Genomic DNA, 18,578 nt, shown 5'->3' on the forward strand with positions numbered 1-18,578 from the left:
CATACTAGCCCACAGCTGTTCCTAGAAAGCACACAAAGGATGCCTGTGCCTCTGCACTAAGGCTAGTTGACTCCTGGTGACTACTTTTGTAGGATCTGCACCCCCATCTATGTACAGTCTCATACAGACCACAAGCTCCCTAAAGGCTACATTCATATGTGGCATTGCCTGCCTTCTCTGATGCAAGAGAATTAAATTGACCCGGTCAATTAAACTCTCCTAGCGTCTCATATTCTCCTAGCGACTATGAAGTAATTGTTCCATCCCCATGGCTGAGACTAATATTAAATTAAGTAGTTAATAAAAATGTTTTCCATCTTAAATAATCGGTTTCATTCCATTATTTCATGATAACAATTTGTTAATGCTAGTAATTATAAAAAACAACCATGAATCATTGTTGGGGTGGGGGGCTGGACCATCCAGCCTGAGGGGAGGGATCTGGACTGTACACATCCAGCCCAGAGCTCAGGAATGTGCCCTTGATGCCTCTAGTGCTCTTCCCATTCTAACTTGGCATTTTCATCCAAATGTCAATTTGTTGAACTTGGTGGCAGAGGCACAGTAACAAAAACATGAAGCAATATTCAAAAAAAAAGGAACAGTTATAAGCATGGATCCTGCCTCCCACACCTTTAAACTCATAGGAAGAGCTCCTGGTGGGTCTTTGAGATATCTTCTGTGTTCCACACAACTGGAGATTATTAGAATCTCTGGAGAGCAAAGCAGTGCCCACATCGTTAGCTACATTTACCATCTTGCCTTATGATGCTTTGGTACTGCAGCCTCCGCCTTAGTGTCACCAGCGGCCTCTGTCTCCATAGGAAGTGCTCCTCAAACACATCGTGCTGGGAGAAGCTGTGTAACCGTTTCCATGGCTTCCCACCACCACAACAGGTGCATCCTTAGGTCTTATGAGTCATGTGGACAATGAGCGTGTCAAGAAAGGAGAGCCAAAAGAAGAGCCAAGCCTAAGTCCTGGGATCAATTCCACAATGGGTTGGACAACCCCCAAATTACTCCTGCTTTACAAAATTTTGTTTCCCTATATAAATTGAAAGACTTTACCAGGTTTTTTGTATTTTGTCTTGTTTTCTTTTGTTTTCCCAGGTGGAGATTGATCTGGGGTGGTGTTGGGCTGGAGGTTAACTGGTGAACCTTTGTTACAGAGGCTCTATTGATCCTAACCAATAAGAACAAAGTCTTTCTTACTTGTTCCCTTCACGGCTTCTCACCTTCCTGAGCCTCCTTCCCTAACAGAAGGCACAGGGCATGGGCAGCCAACAGTACCCAGGATCTGCAAATGCATTCCATTGTATACACTTAACTCCTGGTCACTTTCTGTGTGAGATGCTAAGGGGGTGCTGATCCCCCTACTTTTGGTTGTGCTCTAACAAAAGCAGTCAGTTAAAAGGGCAATGTTGAGCGTGGAAGGTCAAGTGCTTACATCGAATCTGTGAACGGCCGACACACTGAACTGAGAAGTACAGAAATGTCATTAGTGGCAGCTAAGGGATCTGCATTCCAAAGTACCTGCCAAGTTACTCCCTCCCCTTCTAGACCTAAAGCCCATGACGCAACTTGTCCCAGTCCCAGTCCCTCTATCTCTGGAGACAGAAACAGAAGGGCAGCCTGGACCACCTAGTGGTTCTCCCCACAACAATTTTTGCACAGCTTGCCCTTTCACTATTAATAGCCGAAGACTACAGGAAGAGTTTGCCCCCAGGTGCCTGACATTCCAGTGCAGTCATGACTGCCACCACGCCAGCAGTGAGCGCTGATTGACAGCACTCGATGTTAAAACATTGTATGTGCACATATGTGCGTGATCCGCTAACTCCCTTTCTTATTTTGTTTTTCCACAGTTCATTTACGATGAAAAAGTTTCTTGGTAAGTACATCTCTTCCCCCTTTGAAACTGTCCCCTTTTCTAGTGCAGAGCTAAATGCATTGCAGGCTGGAGTTGAGGTTTAGAAAAGAAAGAGAAACAGCAAAATAGCTCAGCAGGCAAAGGCACTTGAAGCATAGCCAACAACCTGCATTTAATCTCTGGAACCCATATGATCAAAGGAGAGAACTCACTCCCACAAGCTGTCCTCTGACCTCCACACCCATCCTGGCCTGCCTATGTGTGCCAAGTAAATAAGCACACACGAATAAGTAAATCTAATCTAGAAAAGGAGAAAATCTCATGACACCTTAAAACAACCAGGATTCCTTAGAATCCCCCATCTCTCTCTCAAAAAAAAAAAAAAAAGCATTAAATTACCTTTTACCAAGCATTTCCCTTGGACTGGGTCTATGGGATTCCTATCTTCATATCTAGATGTCTTTATTGTAGAGGTTGCATGTTATAAATTTTCTGTGGACCATGGTTGTAGTTTTGACTAATCTTTTCAGATCTCTGTCAGTCAACTTTCCATTACTATAACAAAGTAACATAGATAATCAATTTATAAAGAGAAAAAGTTCATTTTTTACTCCCACCTTAAAAGGTTTTGGTCCTTGTTCTTCCAGCATATCATGGTAAGAGGGAATGTTTGGCAAAACCAAACCATGCATCCCATGACCAGAAAGCAGTAGAAAGAGGGTCCTACTGTCTTCTTCAAGGTCATATGCCTACCGATGACCTTCCACTAGGCCCTGCCTCTTCAGGCTTATACCAATGCCCAAACTGGGAGCCAAACCTTCAACATGGAGGCCTGTGTGAGCATTCTGGAGCTAAGCTGTAGCAGAATGCACACACCAAGTTCAGTATTCTAAGCCTCAGTGACATCTTAGGAGTCAGGATCCAAGCACAGTGCAGTTGGTTATCCCTTAAAGTGCTGCTGATACCCTAAAAGGTATCCTGTGGCTCTGAGAGTCCATGGTGACTGAGACAGAAGATGTTAATTCAATTAAATAAATGGAAGGATATTTGCATTTTGACTGACTGTCCAAACCCGAATTCTTGAAATGAGATCTGAGTAAGTCCAATGTGTTTGAAATGGAAATAGAAATTTGGTGTCCTATGCCTTCTTGTTACAGCTTTTTTTCCCCCAAATGTTTGATCCGCATAAGTAGAAGAAAATGAAAAACTTCTTAGAAATAGGAGTGACTCTGTAGCTAGAAACTTCCACGGCGTTACTTTGAGTTAGGAATAAGCTATAAAAAGAGACAGAATTCCTGTGGCTTCACTTTCAGAAAACATTCTCAGCTTTTATTCTAACTCTTTTGGGGTTAGAATAAAACCTGTGCCTCTGTATGAGAGCAGCTCCCTGGCTTCCAAAACTTGTGAGGAACAAGGACCTACCTCAGTGATAAGGAATGTCATAGGGAAGTTATGTCAGTGTGTAGAGATAAGTTGTTGACTTTCTGTAAGACCTATCTCTAGTTTCTTTTTAAAATCAGCTTGTGAAATGTTTAGAAACCCAGTTATTAAAAATTCAGATTATGATAAAGCACATATAGTCTATTTTTAAAATTTTTACTCTTCATACTGATGCATAAATAATTATGTTTTTAAAATAATAGTGATCAAAAGCCTAAAAGGGGTCAGCATGACTAGGAGCACCCCAAGTCCCCACATCTGCTAGGGATGCTGCTCTCTCACGTGTGGCATGTCAAGGTCACTGCTGACCTCAGGCACTGTCCACCACTGCTGGGAAGAGTCATCCCAGGGTGAGGACCTGCCATCTTGGGGGAGCACTCACTGTGCTATCTCATACAACTGCACTACATTGTAGGGCGCCGGGCGGTGGGGAAATACAGAGGTGGGAGAGATCCTCATCCCACCAGAGCTCGGAGACCCTGGGTGGGGGGAATCAGGAGACTGTCTCGCACTCTCTACACTGCCAGGTGGGCATCTGGCTGTGGAAAGCCACTAACCCCAGTCCCCTGGGGTAGGAGGGAGCAGTCCAGGTCCCTGGGCCTCATGGAGGCCAAGGACAACAGGTTCTAGCTTGTGGGCATCACAGGATGTCGCTGGACATTGAGGAAGAGCTGAGAATGGGTTAGGGCTCCAGGGTGGCAGTGGCCCCGGGCTGAAAGGGGGTGGGGAGAGAAGGCAGGTTCTTACATGGGACTAAAGTCCTTGGTCTGGTCTGGTGGCTGGAAACTCTGGGAGGCTTTCCTGAAAGAGATTAGACATGACTCTTTAGGAGAAGGCCTAAGCCATTGTTCCAGCAGGGTGAGTCTAGATGAAAGGAGGCAGTCCATAGTTTTTTACTTTATTGTAGAAAACAGAGAGAGAGAGAGAGAGAGAGAGAGAGAGAGAAGAAAAGTAGAGAAGTAGAGGGCGGCCATGGCCATGTGATGAGAGGGGAAGGAGATGGGGAGAAAGAGGGCAAGAGACAAGAGAGCAATATCTTAGAGAGAGAGGAGGGGTCAAGCAGCCCCTTGCTGTTCCCAGCTAACTGTGGGGCGGGGCATACCTGGCTGTGGTCAGGTGACTGAGGGTGTGGAGTCCAGCCAGAATACTAGGAGCTTGGGGCATTTTCTAGCCTCAGGATAATGGAGTTGGAGGGCTCAGGTCAGGCATCTAATGTCTGCGGGCATAGCTCACTGTTCCATCCCTTGTAGAATTTTCTACTGGGTCTCTGGAGTAAGCCTCGTTCAACCAGAACACAGACTGCCTTTCATGGTCCAACACTACATGAGAACCATGTCAGGGAGAGATATATGCAGACAGCCTGGTGAACCAGCTTTGGTTAGTACAGAACCCTTTGAGATAACTAACATGTCTTAGAGCCAGAAAAGAGAGTGATTTTTTTTTCTTCATTCCAAAAGAGTCTTAGTCACTGTTCTATAGTTGTAATGAGACACTATGGCCAGGACAACTCTTATAAGAGGAAGCATTTAATTAGGGCTGGCTTACAGCTTCAGAGGTTTAATCCATTATTGTCATGACATTAAGCACCCAGGCAGACTTGGTAGCTGAGAGTTCTACATCTGAATCCAAAGGAAGAAAGAAGAGAAGAGAGAACTATTGGGTCTGGCTTGAGCTTCAAAACTCCAAAGCCCAACCCCAGTGACATACTTCCTCCAACAAGGCCACACCTCCTAATCCCTCTCAAGTAGTACCATTCCTTAACAACCAAACATTCAAACATATGAGCGTATAGGGGCCATTCCTATTCAAATAACTACAAAAGTGTTCTCTTTCTCTCTCTCTCTCTCTCTCTCTCTCTCTCTCTCTCTCTCTCTCTCTCTCTCTCTCTCTCTCTCCTTGTGATGTTACATAAATCAATGCTAGGATAGAGCCCAAGACCAGTTACAAGAGATTCTAGATTTTGCAAAGAAGCAGGCCCTTAGTGCCTATATTCTGAGCACCAACAGTCCTGTACATGGACTCAGGAGTGTGGACAGAGCCAGGAGGGCCACACACGTACATCACAAGTGGTGTGCAACTTGGTGCTAGTGCTGGGGGATGGTAGAATTAAAAATCTCTCAGTGTTTGTTTCCAAAGGCCTGAGCTAAGGGCTCCCAGGGCACTTAGTCCCATCATTCTGTGTGCCAGTCTGTTGTGTAATCACTGTTATTGCATGCATGGACTGACAGAGAGAATTTCTCATATGAGTGACTGGGAAATTAAATGCTGCACTACTGGCCTTTTGCTGCTTGGGGAATTTCCAGGGATTTCAATTCCTCATTTTAGGAGATGCAAAATATATTGAGCTTGAATATGCCTTTCACTGTTTGCTTCTCCTGTCTTCCTATCTACCAAGCACTGACTTATCTGGAAGTGTGTGGGCAGGGACTGATCTTTCCCTTTAAAAGCAAACTCTACAGGATACACACTTAAGCTGCAGCAGGCATTTTGTGACACCTCACAAGCTGAATTTCACTGTTGCAAGGTAGTCCAGCCGCTCCTAGAGATGTTAAGGCAGGTGATTAACTCACTTCATATCTTCAGAAGGAAACTGATTGCAACTGTGTTGATTTTGAAGCAAGAGTCCTCCTAAGAAAATGAATATTGCTAAATACAAATGCAGTGATCTCTCAGGATTTGTGAAGAATTGGTTTCAGGACTGCAGATGATACCAGAATCTATGATTGTTCAAGTCTGTATGTAAACTGTCATGGTATTTACACACCTTCTTCTATATGCTTTAAGACACCTCCAATGTGATGCAAATACTGTTTAAATAGCAGGGTTGAGGCAGTCTCATGTATTACATATTGCTTCATTGGATCAACAGTTCTCAACCTGTGGGTCTCAACCCCTTTGGGGCAAGGTCAATCAACCTTCTCACAGGGGTTGCCTAAGGCCATCCTGCATATCAGATATTTACATCATGGCTCATAACAGTAGCAAGCAATATTGCAGTTATGAAATAGTGACAAAAATAATTTTATGGTTCGGGGTCACCACAGCATGAGGAGCTATATTAAAGGGTCATAGTATTAGGAAGGTTAAGAACCACTGTACAGATTGTTAATGGAATTGTCTTAGTTTAATTTCCCACTGCTGTTATAAAATAACCTGACAAAAGCAACTTTGGGGATCAACTGGTTTATTTTAGCTCACAGTTCTAGTATAGACATAGCAGAGAAGTCACAGCAGCAGAAGAATCCTCAGAGAATTGGTGACATTGTATCTACAGTCAGAAGCAGAGAGCACTGAATGAATGCTGCTTTCTAGTATTAAGTTTAGTTTCTCCATTTTATACAGTCTAATATCAACTGCCTAGGGTCTGATGCCACCTACAATGGCCATCTCTTCACATTAGTCTAGATACTCTTCCTCACAACATGCCCACCTAGACATTCTTCTCTGGTGATTGTAGGTTGTGTCAAGTTGATGCTAAAAGGAACCATGATAGGAATGATGTCTTTTAAGGCATCAGTGTATGTTCAGTACAGATAAAATGTTTAAAATATTTTTCAACCTGTAGTTGGTTGAGTTACAGAAGTAGAACCTGAAGATAAACAGGGCTAACTGTATACATAAAAATAAGTGTTGCTACCATACCTGAATGAGATTCTTTGACCATTCTTAAAGCTTGTTGTGCCATGTGTTTATTTGTTTTCCAAGCAAGGAATGGAAGCCAGCAGTCAGTTGGGATGCTTTTAGGAGAAGATCATTTTTACAAAGCAACCATCGTGTATCTTGGGTACACCAGGGATGTTTCTCCTGCCCTTTCCTAATAGTCCTTACATAACTACTGTGAGTCTAGCCATCACGTCTGTGTAAACACAAGAGGGAAGAATAAAAGGCTTTGGTGCCTTTCTCAGACCCTTTTGTCTTACATATCTTTAGTAACATGATGGCTGGGACAGGAGTAACAATTACAACTTTAGACCAATCACTATTGAAGCGGGACTTCATTTTCTTGAGATCAGTTGTTGCCTCAGTACAGTAGAGTTCTCTTCCTGAGCAAGAGATAGGGACATCTCTCTGTTAGATAGGTATCCACAAGACCTTAGAACTGAAAACATGAGAGACACATCTATTAGGTCGTAGTGCAGGACAAGGCCTGTAGATCCATGAGAGCAGATCAGCTAAGGCCCCCGTGTCAGAAGGGAGCTGAAATATGTGTGTCAGGATCCCAAAGGCTCAAGAAGAAACTAAAATATCCAAGATGGTGTTCTGGTTTCTTCCTTTGAGTTCCTCAAGTTGTGACTTTGGGAGACAGAAGTAGCCCTGGGAGAATGTCTGAGAATACCAGCTGCTCCACCTAGGGTCTCTTACGAGCTGGATCCAGCACATACCTGCAGACAGTGCTGACCTACAGGTCCTCGCTGGCTAGTGGACAGACAGTGGACGTGTTGTCAGAGGTCATTTTGAGATGCTCACAGACTAAGGAAAGGTATGGGTAGAGGGAACCATGAGGAACCCTGACAATGAGCTCAGCAAAGAAGCCAAGGGAATGACAGAAAACCACAGAGGCCTCAGCAGCCCAATGTGTTCAGCGTGGGAAAGGCCTTGGCAGGCCCACACAGGAAACCAGAAATATAGACAGGGATGGGGTTTCCCACACTTGGGTGATCTTGAAAAATGGCTAACAACCAGCTTAAGAAGGGCTTGCTTTGCGGGAGCGTGGGGGGAGAGATTTCTTGGTGCAGTAGAAAGATTGCAGGTTTGAGGGCAGTCTTGGGATACAATATGACAAAAAGGATTTTTAAAAAAGAAGAAAGAGAGGGTGAGAAGGAAGGAGGGAGGGAGGAGGGAAAGAGAAAAGGAGGGAGGAGAGGAGGGAGGGAGAGAGAAAGGGAGGAAGGAAGGAAAGGAAGGAAGGAAAGGAAGGAAGGAAAGAAGGAAGGAAGGAAGGAAGGAAGGGAAGGAAGGAAGGAAGGAAGGAAGGAAGGAAGGGAAGGAAGGAAGGGAAGGAAGGAAGGAAGGAAGGAAGGAAAGGAAGGAAGGAAGGAGGGAAGGAAGAAAGGAAGGAAGGAAGGAAGGAGGGAAGGAGGGAGGGAAGGAGGGAAGGAAGGACAAAGGAAAGAGAAAGGAGAGAGACCTGGCCACTGAATTTGGTTCTTTTCCAGTGATCTGACCCTCAAATGCACCTTTCTTGGGAAGAACTTAATCATGAAGTTCCTTTTACACTCATGCTTGCTTCTGGAGTGAGGCAACAGGGGTCAGAGTAGAGGCATCTTCCTGGAGACTGAAGCCAAGAAACTGACTGAACCTAAGACAGTTAGATGCCCAGAGATCCTCTAACACTCCAAGTGCTTTCTACAAGGATAAATCCATGCTAGTAAAGTCATCTTAAGGAGGCATGAGAGCGCTCTGTGTAGACACAGAGTTTCCATGTCAGTTAGTCTGTATTGGTGGTGTAAAATAATAGGCTTTGTTATTACTTTCTGGTACATGTAAATCATATACTTCAGCCACATTCATCCCATTATAACCCTGGCCTCTTCCCACCTCCCAATGCTCCCCTCCCAACTGTTAGTCTCACTTTTACTTTTATGTTTTATTTTTCATCTGTATTCCACATATGAGGAAAAACATGATTGACATTTATCTTTCTGAATATGGCTTATTTTGCTTGATATGACCTCTAGTCTCATCCATTTTCCTGCAAAGAATGCAGTCCATAAGGCCAACTAATATGTGACTATGGCATATATTGTTTGTGTATGTATAGATACATACACACACACACACACACACACACACACACACACACACATATATATATATATATATATATATATATATCACAATTTCTATATCCATTCTTCTACTGGTGGGCAGTCAGCTCGTTTCTATGATGTGCCACAATAAACATGAGGATGCAGATGACTGTTGTATCTGATTGTATTCTAGCCCCTTCCCGAGGCAAACCCACTTGAATCGCCCATGTTTTCCATTTATTAAACAGAACAGTATAAGACCTCTGTGTGTTCTTTATATAACAGAAATATATAATTTCTCTGGTATCAAAAGGCTAAGGGAGCTAGAACTCCCTCCTCAGACCTCCCCAGTTCCCTTCTCTCCAAACCAAACATGCTCCTTCAACAGTTTAAACCTGTGGCTAAACAGGGGTCCAAACCACAAGTCCTCTGAGCTTTCACTGTTAGTTGCTAAATAAAGAAAATGAAGGAATTCAGATCCCAGCAGGCACAAGGACAATCCTGTCTCTCTTCCTTTCTTATACTTCCATGCTTTGGCTTGGGTTTTCTATTTGTATTTTTGGATGCAGGATCTCACTCCATACTCCAAGCTGACCTAAAATTCACTATGTAGTGCGCTCTGGAGGGTTACTGGCACCAGCCTCTGTCCACCATGTCCAGCCCCACCACCACCACCACCACCCCTCTCTCTCTCCCTCCCTCTCCCTCTCCCTCTCCTTCTCTCCCTCTCTTTCTTCCTCTCCCTCTCCCTCTCCCTCTCCCTCTTCCTCTCCCTCTTCATCTCTCTCTCCACTACCTGACTCTCTCCTTGACTCTCCTTATCTCTGAGTCTCTTTCTTCTCCATGTCTCTTTCTGGCAATACATCTTTGTAGCCAAGACCTCTGCCTCCTGCCACTGCTTCCCAGTGCCCATGTCAGTTCCTCTGGTGTGTTCGTTCTCTGTAAGTAGATCTTGGTAGCCCCAGTGAGTAATTAAACTCCAGAATATTTATGCAAAAACTTGTATGCTCAAAGGCTTGCCCCTTTCCTTAGAGCTCTTCCTGGTGAGTGACTAACAAGCAGGCATCTTCCATTCAGGTGAGGAGAAAAGACCTATGCAACATGAAACACATAGACTAGGAATGTGTGTAACTGGTCCAGCCTTGCCATCCTGGCCTTGGACATGAGATGCTTCCAGCACTGGCTGATATGGCTTGACATGACTGGCTTGACAAGGCTTCTGGGCTTGCCTTCTCTAACTGTACTTCTTCCTGTGCAGGTGGGAATCTCTAGTCCTTGTGCTGATGTACCTCATCTATATCGTCATCATGAAGTAAGTAAAACACATGCAATGTTGTATAAGGATGTAGAAAGAGGAGTGGGAGAGGGAGGTCTGACTCATTCAACATCTACCATCACAGACTCATAGAACCATAAAAATGACCCTTTGACCCATATTTGATGAAAAAATCAACACTTCCATATTTCATTCACAAACTATATAGTACATGTCTCTCTCTTCGGGATCTGACAACTGAGCTTTTAGCTTTTATTAGAAGGAAGGTAAAATCCAACAAGTTGTATTTCTATACTGGGTGAGGAAAGATGAGGTGAGAGTCAGCAGAGTGACTGAAACCATGGAAACTTCCTTAGTCCAGATGTATTAGTCATCTGTCACTGTGTAACAAACTGTCCCAAAATTCACCAGCTTTAAAAAAAAACCCACAAATATGTATTATCTAAGAATTAAAAACCCCAGAGCTGCTTTACTGAGAGGAGCTCAGAGTCTCTCATGAGATCACAGGTTGGATATTGTCTAGGGATGAAGCCATGACATTGACCAAGAATGGGTGATTCTTCCTTGGCAATAATGGAGAATAGCCCATTCTCATGGCTGGGAAGCAGATGTTGGATGTTGGCTGAAGGGCTCACTTTCTCACTACATGAGCTTCTCCCTATGACTGCGTGAGCAGCTCCCTACAGAGCTGTTTATCAAGAAATGTTAAATTCCATTTTTCCTTCCCAGTCCTGCTCTCAGAATGACAACTCTGAGACTAATTAGTTATTAAATGCCTATGCCATAAATGTTGGCTCATTCCCTGACTAGCTCTTTAACCATTTAATCTATTCTGTGTCTACACTTAGTTAGCTCTCCTTCAGTCCCAGCCCACCTCTTCCTCCTAGTCTCTTTTCAGCATCTCCTCAGTGTCTCTCTGAGATTCTCTAACTGCTGGTTTACATCCTCTCCTCAGTCTGTCTCCTGTCTCATCTCATTTTAACTCATGCTCTTCCCAGAATCCTCTCTCTTCCTGCTAGTGTTCCACCTCCTACTTCCTGCCTCAGCTCATTGGCCTGCAGCTGTTTTATTGACAGGTGATGCTTATAAGTGATTCCCTCTACAGCTGGTGATTCCAGAGAGAAAGGCAGAGGGCCAGACACTGTCACGAACAAACAAGCTGAAAGTGTATATAGAATATACAATATTGGACCTATTTCTCCAATTACCAAATTAGACAGACCATTGGATGACAATCAACAGATTTCTAATTCCTCATATTTTTGGATTTCAATCCATTAGGATATGTTGGTAATATTAATTTTCATATTAAGATATTAAGAAAAAGTAATTGTCACTTCCTATTATTTTTGTTGTAAGTGGTGGAATTAGATTTGTGTGGATTTGTTGAAAGATTACTTTCTTGCTTCTTCTAGGGTGTAGTTTCATTCCTTATGTTGATGTTTTCCATCTATTATCCTTTGTAGGGCTGGATTTGTGGAAAGATATTGTGTAAATTTTGTTTTGTCATGGAATATCTTATTTTCTCCATCTATGGTAATTGAGAGTTTTGCTGGATAAAGTAGCTTGGGCTGGCATTTGTGTTCTTGTAGATGTCTGTATGACATCTGCCCAGGATCTTCTAGCTTTCATAGTCTCTGGTAAGAAGTCTTGCGTAATTCTGATAGGCCTGCCTTTATATGTTACTTGATTTTTTCCCTACTGCTTTTAAAATTCTTTCTTTGTTTAGTGCATTTGGTGTTTTTATTATTATGTGATGGGAGGAATTTCTTTTCTGGTCGAGTCTATTTGGAGTTCTGTAGGCATCTCTTTCTTTAAGCTAGGGAAGTTTTCTTCTATAATTTTGTTGAAGATATTTACTGGCCCATTACATTGGGAGTCTTCACTCTCTTCTATACCTATTATCCTTAAGTTTGGTCTTCTTGTTGCATCCTGGATTTCCTGGATGCTTTGGGTTAGGAGCTTTTTGCATTTTACATTTTCTTTGACTGTTGTGTCAATGTTTTCTATGGTGTCTTCTGCCCCTGAGATTCTCTCTTCTATCTCTTGTATTCTGTTGGTGATGTTTGCATCTACGACTCCTGATTTCTTTCCTAGGTTTTGTATCTCTAGGGTTATCTCTCTTTCTGATTTCTTTATTGTTTCTATTTCCATTTTTAGATTCTGGATGGTTTTGTTCATTTCCTTCACCTGTTTGATTGTATTTTCCTGTAGTTCTTTAAGGGATTTTTGTGTTTCTTCTTGAAGGGCTTTTAGCTGTTTACCTGTGTTCTCCTGTAATTCCTTGAGGGTGCTATTTATGTCTTTCTTAAGGTCCTGTATCATCATCATGAGAAATGATTTTAGATCTGAATCTTGCTTTTCCGGTGTGATGGTTTTTCTAGGACTTGCTATGGTGGGAGAATTAGGTTCTGATGATGCCAAGTAACCTTGGTTTGTGTTGTTTATTTTCTTACACTTGCCCCCCCCCAATCTGGTTATCTCTAGTGCTACCTGCCCTTGATAAATCTGACTGGAGACTGTCCTTCCTGTGATCCTGGTTGTGTCAGAACTCCTAAGAGTCAGGCAGTCTCTGTGATCCTGTGATTCTGGGATCCTGTGATCCTGGACTTGTTAGAGTGCCTGGAAGTGCAGCAGCTTTCTCTGGGTGTTTTGGGACTGGCTGTGGAGCCTGGATCCAAGGTCTGCTCAGGACACCAGCCCAGAGAGACCAGAAGGAACCCGAGCCACTGGGCTGACTCCTGTGTGCCTTGTCCTGCTGGTCCCAGTTACTCCCAGTGTTGGGACAGATGTTGTGTCCTCCTCACCTCTGATCCTGGGCATGTCAGAGCACCTGGGAGTGGAGCTTCCTCTGGGTGTTATAGGACTGGCTGCAGAGCTTGTGCACAAGGTCTGTTCAGCAACTTGTTCCTGTTTTTAAGCTACCACTTCATGTGTTTTTTTTTCTTCTGGAGTCAAAGTGTATTACTTTTTGTATCAAGAATGATAGTCCTAGTTGTTGTTCTGTAAATAAAATAAAAGCACATTTTTTTGAACATACTGTTCAGGTTCCCATGTAGAGTCACTGAGATGAGTAGCTCGCACAGCTGTAGATCCCCTCCCCTGTTGAGCTGTCTCTTAAACTCAGCGATCCTCTACATTCCTCTAGACCCCTCTAGGGGTAGGAAAGCAGAGACATCTCAACACTTGTCAGCTTGGATGTGTCAGACAGCAGTCTAGAATGGATATTACCATGGATAGTTGGGATTTTTTTTTTGTTTTTGTTTGTTTGTTTTCTGATGAGATGTGGGAAAGCGTTCATTTGGGCCACCAGGGCCTGAGAGATATGCTAGGAGAAACCAGTATCAACACAGCCAAGCATCACATTAACAGCCAGATCAGGTGCTGGCCTGACGGGTGTCCAGGGTGGACCATAAGCAGCTCACTGACTTTCTTTTCAAGATGGCATCTAGCGTTTAGTGGAGGAGCTGTCCAATAGTCAAATCCTCTCACTGGATGTGGCATTTCTAGAGTAGGACCTCCTGAAAGCATATGCGAGTTTGAAATTGTTACAAAGAAACTGGTGGGGAAGTGAGAAGTCACACACCATGTAACTAGTTACCTTCCACTGGAATTACTAATTGGCGATCTCCCACTGAGAACATAGCTGACTCACAGGCTTTCCAAAGCTTCTGGCCTCTGAAGAGAAAGCTTAAGTTGGAGCAGCTGTCTTACTCTTTGCTTCAAATGGCAAACCTATGAATGGAGTCAGTGCCACAGTAGGGATGTCTTCAGTGGTTCTCACAGCTTCCTTCCCTGTCTTCCACTTATTTCACCTTCTTAAAAAAAATATATATTTTTTGGAAGCTCTAAGTTTGGGTTTCTAGAATCAAGAATCCTCTTGCTTCCTTTTGAGAAACTGATCCTTCAGCGATTCCAGAATTGCCACACAGGGTCCCCTCTGTGCTGATCATTTGGGTTCTTAAATCCTAGTTATGACAGTTGTGGGTACCATCTTGAATTTAATAGAGGCTTTGCAAAATGGTGTAGTCTTCAAACATAGATAGATGGATTCTAAAGGAAAGGGGAATTGAGGAACGTTGCCAGCAAGGTTTCTCTGCAGCCACGACACCTTCGCACCCAGTCACCATAAGGTGCAAAGCTGCTCAGCAGACTTGGGGACATTAAGGTAACAAGCAAGCCTCGACCCCTGAGTCGCACCAAATATAGCAGCTAAGGAGACTGTTTCTGCTGAGGCCTCGGCTTTCCCAACATTCCAGATGTTCAAAGCAGCAGGACACAAATAAAGCTGCGAATAACAGCTCTTGCTCTCATGGAACTCCCTGCATAAATTCCATCCTAAGTTCTAAACTGAAGTCTCTGCTCTTTAGGCTGCCCCTCTCTGCAATCAGAGACTCTAATCATTGGGTTTTTTTATAAAATCTGATTTATAAAATTGCATGCTTCACAATAAAATAGCTTCAGGGTGCAAGCACAAAATTTAAAACATTCAATTAAAAATATAAAACAGAGCCACAGCCATGAAAAAAAAAAAAAAACCCACACGGCATATATTAGACTCTCAGCTGCCTCCTGGGATCTAGATCGCTTTAAAATAACTTTAAACATTCTGTCTGAAAATCCAAAGGCCATTTTGGACTTGCCAGATAGGTAGAAACCTTTCAGGTTATGTGGCACATGAAGCATTAGCAAGAATTTACCTCTATTCATCCTGGTCACTTCTCTTGGGATGAAGTTTGTAGATGAGGTTATATTCTCTCGAGTGTAAGCATTTCCCATTCATCCCAAGGAACAGCTCTCACCCATGGCTTGGGAATATGGCTAAATTATTCAGCCATTTTTTAATCTCAGTCTCCTTTTTTGCAAAATAATAATAATACTTCCTATTTTCAAGGTTTTTATCAGGGCAGAATATAATCAGTTAGTTATCAGTGTAATATCTGGTTTCAAAAAAACAGTAAATTTTTAAAAAGCCTTCATTGTATGGTACTGTTGTCCTGTTATTAAAATACCAATAAATTAATAAGATATTGCTATACTTTGAGAGCAAACCCTTGTGAAAGTTGGTATCTTCAAGGAGAAAATAGATTCTGGGTTAAGATAGCATAAACACTGCTTCTTCTGAGACAGAAGGATTGTAAGTCCAAGAGTCGTGTGTTCCAGATTACCATGGGGCTACACAGTAAGACCTTGAAAGAAAGAAACAAAAAGCCACTGACTTTGTCGCTGACATAAGGAAAGGTATTTATACTGAACCTGGAAAGCTGTGGCCTTTCTATTAGATGAATGTTGAATGCAAGCAAAAGTTGACAGAATAACAAGCCCCGGGTGTTTACCTTCAGCCCCCAAACCATCAGCGCAACCTTGCTCCATGTAGGTCTGTTTCCCTCCCTCCACATAATTTTGAAGCCTCAGGCATCATTTCACGGTTCATCCTTGAAGATTTTCGCATGTGTTTCTAAAAGGACTTATCTTTATCCTAGCCACAATTAGTATTATATCATCTAAAATGGATGCTAACTCAGTATCCCAAACACCAACTCAATATTTCAACTTCCAAAAGTGTCAATCTGTCCTACTTTTCAGGGGTTTTGGGGGGTATCATAAATATCATAAGTGTTGATATCATAAATCCAAATGATAATCGAAATGAATGATGTTTAAAATTATACTTGGGACTTGAACTCATGACCTCTACAAGAGTGGTCAGTGCTCTTAACCACTGAGCCACTGCTCCATGAACATCAGTGGGAGGAAAGGCCCTTGGGACTGAAGGTGTTCCATGCCTCAATATAGAGGAATGCCAAAGGACAAGAATGGGTGGGTCAGGAAGCACTCTCATAGAGGAAGGGGGAGAGAGGTAGGATACGAGGGCTCCAAAGGAGAGACGTGGAAAGGAGAAAACATTTGAAATGTAAATAAAGAAAATATACAATCAAAAAATTATACTTGGGAGCAGCATGCTTCATGGTTCTTTCTGGCCTATAATTCACTCCTCTGGTCTCCTTTGTGTGCATGTGTGTGTGTGTGTGTGTGTGTGCATGTATGTGTGTGTGTATGTGTGTATATACATGCGTGAGAGAGAGAGAGAGAGAGAGAGTTCTTGCAATTTATTCTTTGGCAGAATTTACTTGTTAGCCTACAGAGATACCTGTAGCTTGGAAATTATTGCTGCATTCCAAGTCCATAATATATCAAAGCCAGTTCCATTGGTTTCCGTGTGTCCTGTACATCTACATTTGATTTTGAATCAGGCTACAGTATATCAGTTATACCATCAGGAGGCACGTCTAGGTCACCTTTCCCCCTGTGGTGGAGGCAGCCATTGACGCACGACATCTGGAGCTATTATTTTACAAGTGTTACAAAATAGTGATGATCAGATTCTTTCCCACTTAGGAATGCCAAGAATCTCCCAGGATTCACTGTCTGTGCCTTTTCAGAGCCTACATCTACTACTCTTCACTAGTTCCCTGTTCTCCCTTTACCAGAAAGGAACAGCCACAGGCTCCAGGAGTATTCAGGACAAAGTCCATGGAAGAGAAGGTTCAAACACAGAACATCCATCCCCATGACACCACGCCCTGTCTCTACCATGTAGCAGGAAGTTCCCATGGTTAATGCCCACACAGAGGCACTGACTGAAAAGCCAGGCACGGGAACACAGTGGGAGGGGACTGTGGAGGTGGGAGGGGGTCTCCTGTCTGGAAGCAAAAGGGATAAAGAAGAGATGAAGCAGGTGTTAAGTGGTTTCTGGCTCAACCTGAATTCCAGTGGGGATTGGGGGTCTGGAAGTCAAACTGGGTGGAGGTGCAGTTTCAGAATGTTATACTATGGCCAATGGACATTAAGATCTTTGAGTGAGAGAGCGTACAGTAGTGGCCCAAGGTGCTCTGTCATTCCAGTCCCTTGGTGTTTTGGAACACTTCACAGTAAAGAGACTAGAACATTTTCCTGCCAAAAACATCCTAGCACTGCTTTGCTTGGATGCTAGTCTACTAGGGCATGCCAGAAGCTCTTCTTGGTGTCTCCTCACCATCATTCCACAGCGCTGGAGCACGGAATGTTGTCATAAGGCCACAAGCCAACTGGACCTGAAGTGAGGGTACACAGTAACAGACATTCTAGCAACAAACTCTCTGACTACAAGAAACCAAAGACAGGTAGGCCTAGATAACCAGCTGCTGTAGCATGCGGACCATGAGGCTCCGAGACAGGGCCTTACAGGTGTGTCCAGAAAATTAGAGAGGATGCTGTGGTGGCAGGCAAGGGAGAGCCCGGGTGCTGATACTCTCTCTCTCTCTGCCTACTGCTTGCTTAGATACAACGCGTGCATACACCAGTGCTTCGAAAGGAGGACGAAAGGTGCCGGGAACATGGTCAACGGCTTAGCCAACAACACGGAAATCGACGACAGCAGCAACTGCGACGCCACTGTGGTGCTACTCAAGAAAGGTAACTCCCAGATCCTGAGTCCAGGGCAGGCGCCATGGGGTGAGTCTAACAAGCCCCACCGAGAAGGCAGAGGAGAGTCAGCTCTCCTGCCCCGCCCCGTGCGCCATACCTGGATCCATTGAAATGCCCAGGGAACCCATTCTATGAAGGTGATATGGGAAGACGGGACCAGCAGGGAAGAACATGGGTTTTGAGGTAGTGGATTAAGGTTGTGCAACCATGAAAAGTTACTTAGACCCTCTGAGCCCGATGGATGGGCATCATTTCTGTAATGAGGAAGTCTGTTAACTATGCAAATGAGCATAAGATGGTGCTTTAGAGCGACTGCCATTGCTGGTTATTACTACATATATCCAAATTCTCTTCCAGACTGCTTTAACTCAGAAGGAGCCAGAAAGTTACCTTTGTTTTCAAAGTAATTCTATTTAGTAGGTTCTTATAAAACTATCGTTATGCTAGAGAAGCAGCATGGTGCTCTCTGGTAAATAACATCATTTGTATGGGACATAGAAAAATATCATATAATTTTGTATTTTCTTTTTCGTTTAACTTTTAAAATTTTTTCTCTTTTAACTGTGTCCCATATGGTCCCTTTACAGGGAAACAACAGAAAATAAATTAGAAGCTATACAGGTTATTTTCAACCACATCTCTAGCTTGAGGCTCTCCCAATAATTTATTATATTTTGAAATGAAATAATTGATATAGTTTTCTGAGAGACTATATGTATGTTTAATGGAAGACTTTGATGTTATTTAGTACCATTCTATGGGAGGAGGATTTTTT

General features: G+C 43.2%; 1 protein-coding gene across 1 annotated transcript in view; it reads left to right on the plus strand.

Moving 5' to 3' along the window:
- Window positions 1-18,578, plus strand: part of Slc24a3 (solute carrier family 24 member 3) — a 485,196-nt gene that overhangs the window by 429,581 nt on the left and 37,037 nt on the right. The window contains exons 8-10 of the mRNA XM_031372121.1: window positions 1,866-1,891; window positions 10,319-10,372; window positions 17,658-17,791. Of these exons, the coding sequence (XP_031227981.1) occupies window positions 1,866-1,891; window positions 10,319-10,372; window positions 17,658-17,791 (214 nt within the window). The remainder of the gene's footprint in view (window positions 1-1,865; window positions 1,892-10,318; window positions 10,373-17,657; window positions 17,792-18,578) is intronic.

The sequence above is a fragment of the Mastomys coucha genome, unplaced genomic scaffold (genome assembly GCF_008632895.1).
Source record: "Mastomys coucha isolate ucsf_1 unplaced genomic scaffold, UCSF_Mcou_1 pScaffold15, whole genome shotgun sequence".
Taxonomy (NCBI): Eukaryota; Metazoa; Chordata; class Mammalia; order Rodentia; family Muridae; genus Mastomys; species Mastomys coucha.